Source organism: Gopherus flavomarginatus, chromosome 3, assembly GCF_025201925.1.
Source record: "Gopherus flavomarginatus isolate rGopFla2 chromosome 3, rGopFla2.mat.asm, whole genome shotgun sequence".
Taxonomy (NCBI): domain Eukaryota; kingdom Metazoa; phylum Chordata; order Testudines; family Testudinidae; genus Gopherus; species Gopherus flavomarginatus.
In genome coordinates, this window is record NC_066619.1 from 113,217,358 (window position 1) to 113,230,728 (window position 13,371).

Genomic DNA, 13,371 nt, shown 5'->3' on the forward strand with positions numbered 1-13,371 from the left:
GGATGGAGAAGGCGGGCTGGGAAAGGGGCTCTATGGGTGGGAAGGGGGATGGGGCTGGGATGGAGAAGGCGGGCTGGGGAAGGGGCTCTATGGGTGGGAAGGGGGATGGGGCTGGGATGGAGAAGGCGGGCTGGGGAAGGGGCTCTATGGGTGGGAAGGGGGATGGAGCTGGGGATGGAGAAGGCGGGCTGGGGAAGGGGCTCTATGGGTGGGAAGGGGGATGGAGCTGGGGATGGAGAAGGCGGGCTGGGGAAGGGGCTCTATGGGTGGGAAGAGGGATGGGGCTGGGGATGGAGAAGGTGGGCTGGGGAAGGGGCTCTATGGGTGGGAAGGGGGATGGAGCTGGGGATGGAGAAGGCGGGCTGGGGAAGGGGCTCTATGGGTGGGAAGGGGGATGGGGCTGGGGATGGAGAAGGGGCTGGGGAAGGGTCTCTGGGTGGGAAGGGGGATGGGGATGGGGCTGGGATGGAGAAGGGGCTGGGGAAGGGGCTCTATGGGTGGGAAGGGGGATGGGGATGGAGAAGGCGGGCTGGGGAAGGGGCTCTATGGGTGGGAAGGGGGCTGGGGATGGGGATGGAGAAGGCGGGCTGGGGAAGGGGCTCTATGGGTGGGAAGGGGGATGGGGCTGGGATGGAGAAGGCGGGTTGAGGAAGGGGCTCTATGGGTGGGAAGGGGGATGGGGATGGAGAAGGCGGGCTGGGGAAGGGGCTCTATGGGTGGGAAGGGGGCTGGGGATGGAGAAGGCGGGCTGGGGAAGGGGCTCTATGGGTGGGAAGGGGGATGGAGCTGGGGATGGAGAAGGCGGGCTGGGGAAGGGGCTCTATGGGTGGGAAGAGGGATGGAGCTGGGGATGGAGAAGGCGGGCTGGGGAAGGGGCTCTATGGGTGGGAAGGGGGATGGAGCTGGGGATGGAGAAGGCGGGCTGGGGAAGGGGCTCTATGGGTGGGAAGGGGGATGGGGCTGGGGATGGAGAAGGGGCTGGGGAAGGGTCTCTGGGTGGGAAGGGGGATGGGGATGGGGCTGGGATGGAGAAGGGGCTGGGGAAGGGGCTCTATGGGTGGGAAGGGGGATGGGGATGGAGAAGGCGGGCTGGGGAAGGGGCTCTATGGGTGGGAAGGGGGATGGGGCTGGGATGGAGAAGGCGGGCTGAGGAAGGGGCTCTATGGGTGGGAAGGGGGATGGGGCTGGGATGGAGAAGGGGCTGGGGAAGGGGCTCTATGGGTGGGAAGGGGGATGGGGCTGGGATGGAGAAGGCGGGCTGAGGAAGGGGCTCTATGGGTGGGAAGGGGGATGGGGCTGGGATGGAGAAGGCGGGCTGGGGAAGGGGCTCTATGGGTGGGAAGGGGGATGGGGCTGGGGATGGAGAAGGCGGGCTGGGGAAGGGTCTCTGGGTGGGAAGGGGGATGGGGATGGAGAAGGCGGGCTGGGGAAGGGACTCTGCGGGTGGGAAGCGGGCGGAGCCGCTGAAGGAAAACTTCCTCTGTCGCTCGCAGCGGCCGCCGCTGCAGGTGGCCCCGGCGGGCCGGGCTGTGTGGGGCGGGGCCAGGCGGCCCCACCCCTCGGGCTGCCATTGGCGCGGGGCTGGGGGGTGGGGGCGCCCCGGGGCCTCCCCACAAAGTGCCCGGCAGGTGCGGCGGGCGGGGGCAGTTGGCTGGGCGCGGCGGCGGCGGCATGCAGACCTGTGCCCGCTGGTGGGGGCGCCTGGTGGGCCGGGGGGCCGCTCTGTACCTGCCCCCGGGCAGCGCCCTGGCGGGGAAGACGCCGCCGGGCAGATGGGGATGGCGGGGGCAGCAGAGCGCGGCGGGGGGCAGCGCCCCCAACCCCAGCGCCGCCGCCTCGGGGTCCTCCCGGTACATCGAGCGGCTCCTGCCCCGGCACGATGACTTCTCCCAGCGGCATATCGGGCCCCGGGACAAAGAGAAGCGGGAAATGCTGCAAACTGTGGGTCTGGCGGTAAGTCCCTGCCGGCCCCTTGCCCGCTGTGCCCCACCCCTCCCTCGCCCCCCGGGGCTCCTCCGTTCCCCCCGGTGCTGCCTCCCCCTCTGCCCGCAGGGCAGCGCCTGAGCGAGGCGCACAGCGGCGGCTCGCTGGGACTCCGCTAACAACGAAAAGGTCCCGCTAAGCGGCGTCCCGAGAGCCGGTAAAGGGGAGACTGTGCGCGTCCGTGCAGGGCACAGACCGGCAGCTGGGCAGCGCACGGGACTTACACCCATGTCCTTTTTCAGAGTATCGATGAGCTGATGGATAAAACCGTTCCTGCCAGCATCCGCCTGGGAAGGCCCCTGAAGATGGATGACCACATTTGTAAGTGACCATTTCATGCTGGACGCCAGTAGGAGCTTTGTGTAAAATCTCCCCCTCCTTGCCCCTCTTGTTTCTAGTCTGATTAATCAGCATTAAAATAACTCAGCGGAGGAGTTACAGTTTTTCTTTTCTTTATCCCAGTAATTAGTCTAATGACTAAAATTGTGTAAAAACTGTAACAAACCCCCTACCTATTTCCACTAAAATGCAACAGGACTTAACACAAAGAAACAAGAACAAACATACCAGTACTATACTGTATTGCTCTTCAATCTGGGATGTTGTGCCTAGTTGTAGCAGTATGTTGGCTGCATAAAATTACCTGTTGTTCTAATATCTGAAACAAATAAGAAAACTTTTATGGCAGGATGAGACTACCTCTAGATGTGTTTTGAGTTAACTGAAGTGCAGTAAACCTTGGCATGCCCTGAAAGCACTGTTATATGGATTAAAAATGCTGTTCATAAATCTGTCACTCTAGCACAAGTTATTGGCAAACTGCACCTCTAAAATTGTTACCTCCTATTCTTAGTGACGCTGTGAGGCCTGTTGCTCAGAATTTGCATCTTTAAATGAAATAACAAAAAAAAGACTAGGAGGCCTCTGTACCGTACATAAAAATAACTACTTAAATTTTGAAGTTTAGTCTGTGTTTTTTTTTTTTTAGATTGATCCCAGTGTATGAATCAATGATGTGCTGAATTCCGATTCCAGTTATAAAAATGTATGCACATCATGAGAAACAAAGATGTTCCTTTTGTACTTTTATTAAATGTAGAACCCATTTAGATGAAAACCTGTTTGCGGTATTTCAACCCATTAGAATTTTTTTCTAGTTGAATTCATCATCTGAAAATGGTATTTAACTTGGATATAGGGGTTACTTTTAATGGTAGCCTAAAACTCAACTAGAATAGTATTAATGGGCACTAGTATAATTCAGCTAATTACTATTGTCATAAATCAAAGCTCACAGGTACTGTTAGTATAATGGGGGAACTTGTGGATTTCAAGTCCTTAAAACTAAGGCGGTCTCAAATCTTTAGGGGGAACATTTTAAAAATATACAATTACATTAGTACGTGAAGACCATAATAAATGTTTGCCAGTATCTTCCTGGAAAACACACTGGTGCTAAAAAATGTGTTAAGTCTTATTGACTAAATAATTGCACTAAAACATAAAGTTTAAGAGCTGCCTACCATCCTGAAAATCACTACATCGGTATCACCTTTTAGCTTATGTAAAAAGTGACGAAGAGTCCTATGGCACCTTACAGACTAACAGAGGTATTGGAGCATAAGCTTTCGTGGGTGACTAGCCGCTTTGTCAGATGCATATTATGCTCCAATACGTCTGTTAGTCTGTAAGGTGCCACTGGACTCTCACTTTTTACAGAGTCAGACTAACAGCTACCCTCTGATATTTTTAGCTTATGTTAGTGTTTAACATATTAGCAAGTTGGACAAATTATTTTGATTCCTCTTGCTCTCTTTTAATATTGCTCAAATTGTAATTTTAAGTGTAAACTTTAGGCCCTGCAGCTTAAGTTTTGTACGGTTCCTGGCCAGTTCAGTCTGGTTAGTTTTGAGATGACATCACAGAACAGAAGCAGCAGTCAGAATGAACAGCCAGGAATACTATAGCCTGAAAAGACTACTTCTAGCCAGGAATTGCACAATAGGATGAAAAGTCTTTCATTTAAATCTTTGATGCATTGGTGTATTTTTATTTTTAAATAACTTTTACCCACCTCTCAAAAAGACTGGGTGATCTTAAACTTCTCGTCACTATCTTCATGGTTTGCATAAGTAGGGATAGTTTAATATCTCCCTAATGGTGACATAGCTAGTCAGTATATTCTAGGATTGGAACGTCTCTTTATCAAAAGTCAAAGCATATTTGTAACTTGTGTTTTCACCAAACTTGTCAGATCATTTTAAAACTGTAAATGAACTGAAGTAGAACCTCACTAATGTATAGTTCTTAAAATAACTCACATACAAGGCAGTCTCTCCCCACTTCTCAAAGACTTAATAATAATAATAGAAAATATCAGTACAGTATCTGCTAAGACTTACTGAATATGCTACACTACATTTACTGATACATTGTAAGTAATCATAAATAATTAAATACTAAACTACTGTTGTCAAAATAAACTAAAGTACATTTTGATGCATTATCCTTTCTATAATGTGCTCACGTCCTAATTTTATAATTAATTTGTAATGGGTCTCCCAATCGCGAATATGAGTTAGGGTACGTCTGCACTACCCGCCAGATTGCAGGTAGTGATCTATCTATCGGGGATCGATTTATCGCATCTACATCGATCCCTGATCACTCTGCCCTCGACTCCTGTACTACACTGCAGTGAGAGGCGGAAGCGGAGTTGACGGGGGTGCGGCAGCAGTCGACTCCATGCCGTGAGGATGCAAGGTAAGTTGACCTAAGATATGTCGACTTCAGCTACGCTATTCTTGTAGCTGAAGTTGCGTATCTTAGGTCGATTTACCCCCAGCTCTCCCAGTGTAGACCAGGCCTTAGTGATCATACTACTTTCTACTCACTGTCTGAGGGAGGCAGGCAGGCAACTGTTGAAAATATTTTCTTAAAACTGCCTTTGCTAACATCTTGTTTAGTTAACTGGAGACTGGTCAGCTGTTACCCTATTTTATCTTTTCTATTACACTGAAAAAGAGATACTTGAAAAGTAAACTTTAGTGGAATACAACTGACTATTGCATGCTACTTTCTGTTAAACGGTGACACTTAAAAACCTAGACAGTTCAGATTTAGTTTAGGTTTGTGCTTGGGAACTGGAAATTTCATGCACTCCAAAAGCCCAACTAGAAAGCAGAAGGGGACTTAAATTGTGTAATTGATTCCTTGTTCTAATAGTGTGGTTTAAACACGAGTAACTCATTTGCTATGTCAACATGTTTACATATCAAAAATGCCTGTGTACTAGATGTTTCCTAAAACTTTGTACCCAATATACTGTAAGTGTTCCTCTCTGGGATGAAGAAACAATAAAATACGATTTGGAGGAAATAGTAACTACTATGTTAATTGAAAATCAGATTGAGGAGCTCTTCAAAAGACCTCTGTTGAAGTTGCCATTCTTTTCCTCAGTTAATCCCATCTCCTTCAAACATATTTGCATATATTCTCCAGTTCATTAGAGCACAAAACTTTTTCATTTGTGCCTTCTGTTATTTCCCATTGTTTGAATTCATGGCCCACCATACTATTTCCGTACCCAGGTCAACTGCATTTATTTATTCAGCAAGAAAAGATTTGTCAGCTAAGATACTTGAAGGATTACTGGACTATTTTCAGTGGAGAGAGCGAAGATTAAGCATTTAATCTGTGCTGTCCTAGAAAACTGGCAGCAGGAGGTTGAGTGTGCTGGCTGACTTCCACATGTTTCTTAATCTGTATTCATTTATCAATTTTATTTTGTCCAGTTTAGCACGATGCTTTCTTATTTCACAACCTAGAGAGGAAAAGTTAAAAATCTGTGATCTACAGGTGTTCTATATTGTAACCAATGTCACTAGTCTTGTTCATACAACCTGTCTTCAGAGAAGAGTAATATGCAGGAATGCAATTTGTTTTCAAGGCCTGAGTATTCAGGGGCAAATTGGACCCCTACTCTGCAACAAGATCCCTGGCTTTGGCAGCACTCGGGGGTAGCAAAGTGGAAATTCTCCATTTTAAAATTTATAGAAACAAAATAAGGTTACTGCAGTGATCTCTTAAATTTAGTTTTTGCCACTCATAGGGTGAGCCGACACATTAAGAGAGTCTAGGTTTCAGCCTTACCTGCAACTAGTTTACATTTCAGTTCAGGACCATGTAATGGGAACATGTGACTAGGAATCAGGCTTGCTGCAGGATATAAAAGATCTAGAGCTCTGGTTAAAAGTCCATCGGTGGTGCTGCCCAGCTAAGGCAGGCTAGTGCCTACCTGTTCTGACACTGCTGTGCCCCGGAAGCGGCCAGCAGCAGGTCTGGCTCCTAGGCAGGGAGGCCAATGGGGCTCTGTGTGTTGCCCCTTCCCCAAGCACTGACTCTGCACTCCCATTAGCTGGGAGCCTGCTAATGAGAACAGGGTGGTGGTGCATGGAGCTGCTTGCATGCCTTCACCGAGGAGGTGGACCTGCTGCTGGCTGCATCCAGCATGCAGCATGGTCTGCGGTGCCAGGACAGGCAGGAAGCCTGCCTTCGCACCCCCACTGCACCACTGACCAGGAGCTGCCTGATGTAAGCCTGTGCCCCAATTCCCTGCCCCAATCCTGAGCACCCCCCTACTGGAGCCCCTTCCTGCACCCCAAATCCCTCGACCCCACCTCAGAGCCTGCACCCCCAGCCCAGAGCCTTGACCCCTTCCTGCACCCCAAACCCCTCATCCCCAGCCCAGAGCTCCCTCCCACACCATGAACCCATCATTCCCAGCCTCACCCCAACCGTGAGCCCCTCCGACACTCAGAACCCCTTATCCCCAGCTCCATTGGGTAGCGGGTATCAACAGTTTTCTTCAAGTGGATTGTCAGAAAAATTTTTTTTTTTTTTTGAAAACCACTGCTTTATGCTGAAGCTCTCCTTAGTTCTGAAGCAGAAGGCTAGGAGGAGCAAGTTTGCTTGGAGTGAAGGTTCAGCAGGAACAGGCATAAGAACTCTGCGACTAGAGGCTGAGTGGAAGAATTGTGGTGTTTTGAATGTTGTTAATAAACCAGACTTCTAGAAGGGGGAGAACTAGTGTGTAAACACCCACATTATGAAGTCTGATTAACTGGAGAAGGGATACTAAGACAGTAGCAGCATCTGAAGCCAGATAGTTCTTGATATGCCATTAAAAAAAAAATTGACAAGACATAATGGCATGAGAAATTGAGAGGCGGAATGGAGAAACTGAAGATTGATAGTTGGGAAGGAAATTTTTATGGATTTTGGCAATTTTAGACAATTTGGGATTGTAAAATTAGCATATTAGTGGGTGGCTTCTCCTAAAAAGTCTGCAGTGTAAGAGTTAGCAATATTGACTCTTAAATTGTTAGTGGGTTTCAAAAATTAGCACCCAGATCCACTGCTGTAGGCTGATTTAGACCTAATTAAGATGATGACTACTTTTACAGAGGGTTCATATTTTCAAAGTTCTCTTGACCACCTAGAGGACTAGAAACCATGTTATTTTTAAATGAGTCTGTATTCTGGAGCACAAGTCTTCCATCAAGGAGTAGTGGCCTCAGTATACGTTTATATTCCTTGAGATGTGGAGTCCCAAAACAATAGAGGATGACTCACAGAAGACTGCAAGTGAAAACAGAAGACTGACAGCTGGAGACTTGCACCAAACACCAGGAAGAGTAAGGTTTGTGTAACTGGGGACTCCCTACTAAGAAGGGCAGATAAGTGGTGGCCTGTCACTAGAGTGGAGTTGGAGAACAGGAGTGTTTGCTGGTTGCCAGGAGCTAAGATACAGGATGTAGACCTGAGTCTGAAGAGCATTCTGCAGGAGCAGGAAAGAATCAACTGATTTTTTCTTCACGTTGGAACAAATAATACTGATGGATTCTTGCTGGAATGCATGAAGGGAGACTATTCCAGGCTGGGGAAGATGCTTAAAGAAATGGAAGCTCGGGCGATCTTCACTGGGATTCAGCCTCTCCCTAGAAGAGGGGAGTGAAGGGAAGACAAAATGATGATCAACAGATGGCTTAGGCAATGGTCTATGAAGGAGAGATTTGAGATGTTTGACCATTGAGAGGCATTCGTGGACAGAGGACCGTTCTTATGGGATGGACTCCACCTGATTAGGAAGAAAAATAGACTTCTTAGATGGAGATTGGCACAACTGATTAAAAGAGCTTTAAAACTAGGAATTCTGGAAACACTGAGAGATGCTCATGTCATCATCATTCCTGCTTCTAAATACTTGCAGGAGGAAAATCAAGTAAGAGGATACAGCAATGGAGAAAGGAACCGAAACTAGAAGAATGGACGTCCAAGAGAAAAGACCACTGACAGTAAGGGTCAGGTAGGTGATATTGGCAGCAGAATGACTGTACCTAATCAAGCAAGGAATCGGGGGATGCCATGCAGAAACTACTAAGATGTCCGTACACCAACATAAGGCATCTGGGTAACAAAATGGAGTCTGCCAGAATTAGATTTTGATGTGAATAGAAACCTCTTCAGTATTTTTTTTAATGAAAAAATCCCATAATAACACAATTCCCAGCAGACTTCAGTTTAACCAAATGTAGATTGGAGGACAAATACAATTAATAACGGTAGGCCCCAGATATTCCTGAATGTCATAGCTGGCAGATTTCTTCATCAAATAGTCACTGAACCAACAAAAGGTGATGCCATTTTATATCTAGTATTGGCAAATAACTAGGGCCACATAGAAGAAATGGTTGTAGAGGACAACCTTGATTTGAGTGATCATGATCTAATTTGGTTTAAACTAATAGAAGGATAAATAAAAATAAGTCTGCAAATAGGGTCCATGTCAAAAGGGCAGACCTGGAAGAATTAAGGGAAGTGGACTGGACTGAAGGATCTGAATGTGGAAGAGGCTTGGAATTACTTCAAGTCAAAGTTGCAGAAACTATCTGAAGCCTGCACCCTAAGCAAGGGGAAAAAAATTCATAGGGAAAGGTTGCAGAACAAGCTGGATGAGCAAACATCTCAAATGGATTAAGAGCGAGCCTACAAGGAATGGAAGATGGGATGGATCTGCAAGGAAAGTTACCTCTTGGCGATCAGAAAGTATAGAGAAAAAGGGAGGAGAACTGCCAAAAGCCAAGCAGAACTGGACCTTGCAATAGTAAAGCTGGTTTAGTCCTATAACAGGGGTGGCCAAGTTTACTTACCCTGGGAGGTGAATATGACAATTGTCAGAAGTTTGTGAGCTGGGTTTGTGAGCAAGGCTTCAGCCCCGTGGAAGGCACCTGCTGGGGCTCAAGGCTTCAGCCCTGCTCTTGTTGAAGCCCCAGCAACACCCTGCAGGACTGAAGCTCTGAGAAGTCCCTAGCCCCACCATCCTGCTGCTTCCACCCCCCAGTCCAGTAGGTGGAGACTTGGGAGGGGTGAGGGAGGGGAAGGAATATGGGTGGCTCTGTGAGCCACACTCTAACTGTAAAAGAGCTGTGGTTTGGCCACCTCTGCCATATAAATAAAGAGAAAACAACGAAAGAAGTGGGACTGTTCAGCGCTGAGCATGGAGTGGTGATTAAAGATAACCTAGGCATGGCACAAGACCTAAATGAATACTTTGCTTCTGTTTTTAATAAATATAATAAGGAACTTAAGGATAGCTTCAGGGTGGCTAATAGGAATGAAAATATGGAAGTAGGAATTACTATATCTGAGGTAGAAGTCAAACTCAGACAGCTTAATGGAACCAAGTCAGGGGGCCCAGATAATCTCCATCCAAGAATATTAAATGAACTGGCACATGAAATTGCAAGACCAATAGCAAGGATTTTAAATTAATCTGTCAACTTGGGGGCTGTTACCTCTGACTGGCAAATTGCTAATATAGTACCTATTTTTAAGAAGGGCTGGGGGGCAATGATCCAGGAAACTCCAGGCCCCTTAGCTTGACCTCAGTTGTATACATGGTCTTGGAACAAATTTTGAAAGAGAAAGTAGTTCAGAACATAGAAAAATTAGGATAAATCACAACATAGTTAGTCTGGCACAATTGACTTGATCTTTTTTTGTGAAGAGAATCAATTTTTAGAAAAGGAAAGGCAGTATTTCCAATCTACCTGGATTTCAGTAAGGTATTTGATATAGTTCCACATGGGAAATTATTAAATTGAAGATGAGGATTAATATGAGAATTGAAAGATGGGTAAGGAACTGGTTAAAGGGTAGGGTGACCAGATGTCCCATATTTAAAGGAACAGTCCTGTTTTTGGGGACTTTCTTATATAGGTGCCTATTATACACACACTCCTCCCATTTTTTCACGGTTGCTATCTGGTAACCTTATTAAAGGGGAGACTACAGTGGGTCATACTCTCAGGCTGGAGGAAGGTTACCAAAGGAGGAGTTCCTCAGGGATCAGTCTTGGGACCCATCTTATTTAACATTTTCATTATGACCTCGGCATGAAATGGGGGAATATTAATAAAGTTTGCAGATGACAAAGTTGGGAGGTATTGCCAATATGGAGGAGAAGATCTGGAGGACCTTGAAAACTGTAATAATAGAAATTTAATAGTGCAGAATGCACTTAGAAACTAACAACAAGAATTTTTGCTATAAGCTGGGGACATATCAGAAGTGACAGAGGGGAAGAAAGATCTGGATGTACTGGTTGATCACAGGATGATTGAGCCACCAATCATGAAAAAAGCTAATGCAGTACTAGGATGCAGCAGGCGAGGTATTTCCAGGGGAGAAAGAGAAAGGTTAATACCATTATACGAGGCACTGGTAAGACCTCATCTGGAATAGTGTATGCAATTCTGGTCTCCACATTTAAGAAAGATTAATTCAAATTGGACCAAGTGCAGAGAAGAGCTGCTAGGATGATCACAGGAATGGAGAACCTATCTTATGAGAGAAGACTTAAGGAGCTTGGCTTGTTTAGCCTAGCTAAACAATGAGTGACAGGAGATATGGCTGCTCTTGAAATACGCCAGAGGGATGAACACTGGAGAGGCAGAGAAGTTATTTACATTAAGGGTCAATGATGGCACAAGAATAAATGGATTTAAACTGGACATCAACAAGTTTAGGCTTGAAATTAGATGAAGATTTCTAACCGTTAAAGGAGTGAAATTCTGGAACAACCTCCCAAGGGGAGCAGTGGGGGAAAAAAACCTAACTCATTTCAAGACTGAGCTTGCTAAGATTATGGAAGATGTGTTGTGATGAGGTTGCCTGTAATGGCACATAGCTCATCTGTGACTGCTAGTAGCAAATACCTCCAATGGTCAGTGATGGGATGCTAGATGGGGCGGGTTCTGAGTTAAAGAGAATTCTTTCCAAGGTGTCTGGCTGGGGGCAGAGGGAGTGATCTTGCCCACATGCTCTGTCTAATTGATAACCATATTTGGTGTTAGGAAGGAACCCTCTGCCCCCCCAAGTCAGATTGGGAGAGGCCCTGGGTTTTTTTGCCTCTCTGTCCAGCATGGAGCATAGATCACTTGTTAGTTTGAACTAGAGCAAAAGGTGAATTTTCTGTAACTTGAAGTCTTTAAATCCTGATTTGAGAACTTCAGTAACTCAGTCAGAGATTATGGGCCTAATATAGGAGTGAGTGCATGAAGTTCAGTGGCTTGCAATGTGCAGGAAGTCAGAGTAGGTGATCACAATGATCTCTTCTGGCTTTAAAGTTTAAGTTACTCTCTTCTTATCAGAAAGGAAATGTTACTCAGGGCTGGATAAACCCATGCACTTGAATAGGGTATTTGCAAGGAAGGGATTGCTCAAGGTATTGGTAGTGATACAGGGGAAGGGGAAAGGGGAGAAAAAATGCACACTCTTAGATCACCAGTTCAGATACAGTGCAGAGCAGTGAGTATGGTCATCAGGTATGATACAGCTTGGTCTGTGAAAAGAGTTGATGTCATGTGTGGAGGCTGGCCTCAAAACAAATACTGTCACAGAACAATATCAGGCCACTACATTCTGTGACTGCATTGAACAAATGCTCCACTTCCTGCACATAAATTGCCCCTTGGCCATAGCCACACAAAGCAGAAGACACTGTGACATGTCACCATGTGTGAAATTTCCAGTCAGACATGGCACCATGGCAGTGGTCCATCCCATTCAGATCTGATCAATCTTGTCTGAAGTAGTTGGGGGAAACAATTTCCCAAGCAGAGGCATCCCTCAAGCCATTAACCTATGGGAACCAGTTGCAGTGAATGTGACTTTACGATTACAATGATGGTGGTGGGAACCAATTACTCATCTGCACCACAACTTTAACATTTTTGTTATCGTGTTTGTGATTAGTGAGAGTTGCGATGTGTCTTCTGCCAATGGCCCAGTAAGCTTTCACGTAGATGGAGAGGTCTATTCCAAAGCCTACTCTACTATGAAACTGACCTGATTTGCCTAGTTTTATGTTCTATAATTCCTTTGGGAATAAACTGCATCAGAATTGAAGGGAGAAATCATTTGTATTACCACTGCACATGGCATATTACTGAGAATAAGGTAAAATATAAGTTCCTTAATATTCTAGCCTCTGATGTTTAGGTACCTTCCTGGGTAGGAAGCTGGGAAAGTTTGAGATCTATTTATGACCTGTTCACTAAACCTTAATTATAAGTGATGTATAGCTTCATCTAGTTGTTGATTCTGCCAGTTCCAGCTGAGTAAAGGTCCCTTCCTAGAGTGCCTGTATTCATGCATATGCAACTACCCCAGAAAGCATGTGGGGTTTGAAAATCCCCAACCTTCTCCCTCTGTAGTACGGAAAATGTTTGGAATCTTATGAAGATTTAGGCAATGGTTTATCCTTTGGTAGTGGCATTTACTTTGTTTAATTAACTTACACTGTATTAGTATTGTAGGACTAAAGCAAGAAAAGAATAGTTTCCTAAAACTTAAATCTTTCATGTTAAGAGATTAGTGGGATGTAACTATTCACAAAGGCAACCTATAAGGGAGGAGGAGAAATGGAAGTTAATGTATAATATCAGTGTTACTCAAATCTGTTGCTTGTTGGGAAATATTTTGATCTGGTAGACTTAAATTCTCCCTAAATATTTTACTAGATTAATACCTCACTTACTACTGTCTCTTCACTTAGTTTGTTCTAAAACTGTTGACAACTGCTCATTTCTGCACCAAGTCAAACATGGCAGTTGAGTCAAAACAATTAACATTTGTTCCTGTATAACATTTTATGCTATAACATTTTCTTTTCAATCAGGTGAAAATGAAATCCTTGAAACTCTACACAATATTGCAAACAAGAACAAAATCTGGAGGTCCTACATTGGTATGGGTTATTACAACTGCTCAGTACCTCAGGCCATCGTGCGGAACTTGTTGGAGAATGCAGGATGGTAATGTCCA

The 13,371-nt window shown here is 45.7% G+C and overlaps 1 protein-coding gene across 1 annotated transcript in view; it reads left to right on the forward strand.

The window, feature by feature from the left end:
• Window positions 1-1,671: 1,671 nt before the first annotated feature.
• GLDC (glycine decarboxylase) overlaps window positions 1,672-13,371 on the forward strand; it is a 67,999-nt gene continuing 56,299 nt past the window's right edge. Inside the window, exons 1-3 of the mRNA XM_050945453.1 lie at window positions 1,672-1,953; window positions 2,226-2,304; window positions 13,226-13,361. Of these exons, the coding sequence (XP_050801410.1) occupies window positions 1,672-1,953; window positions 2,226-2,304; window positions 13,226-13,361 (497 nt within the window). The remainder of the gene's footprint in view (window positions 1,954-2,225; window positions 2,305-13,225; window positions 13,362-13,371) is intronic.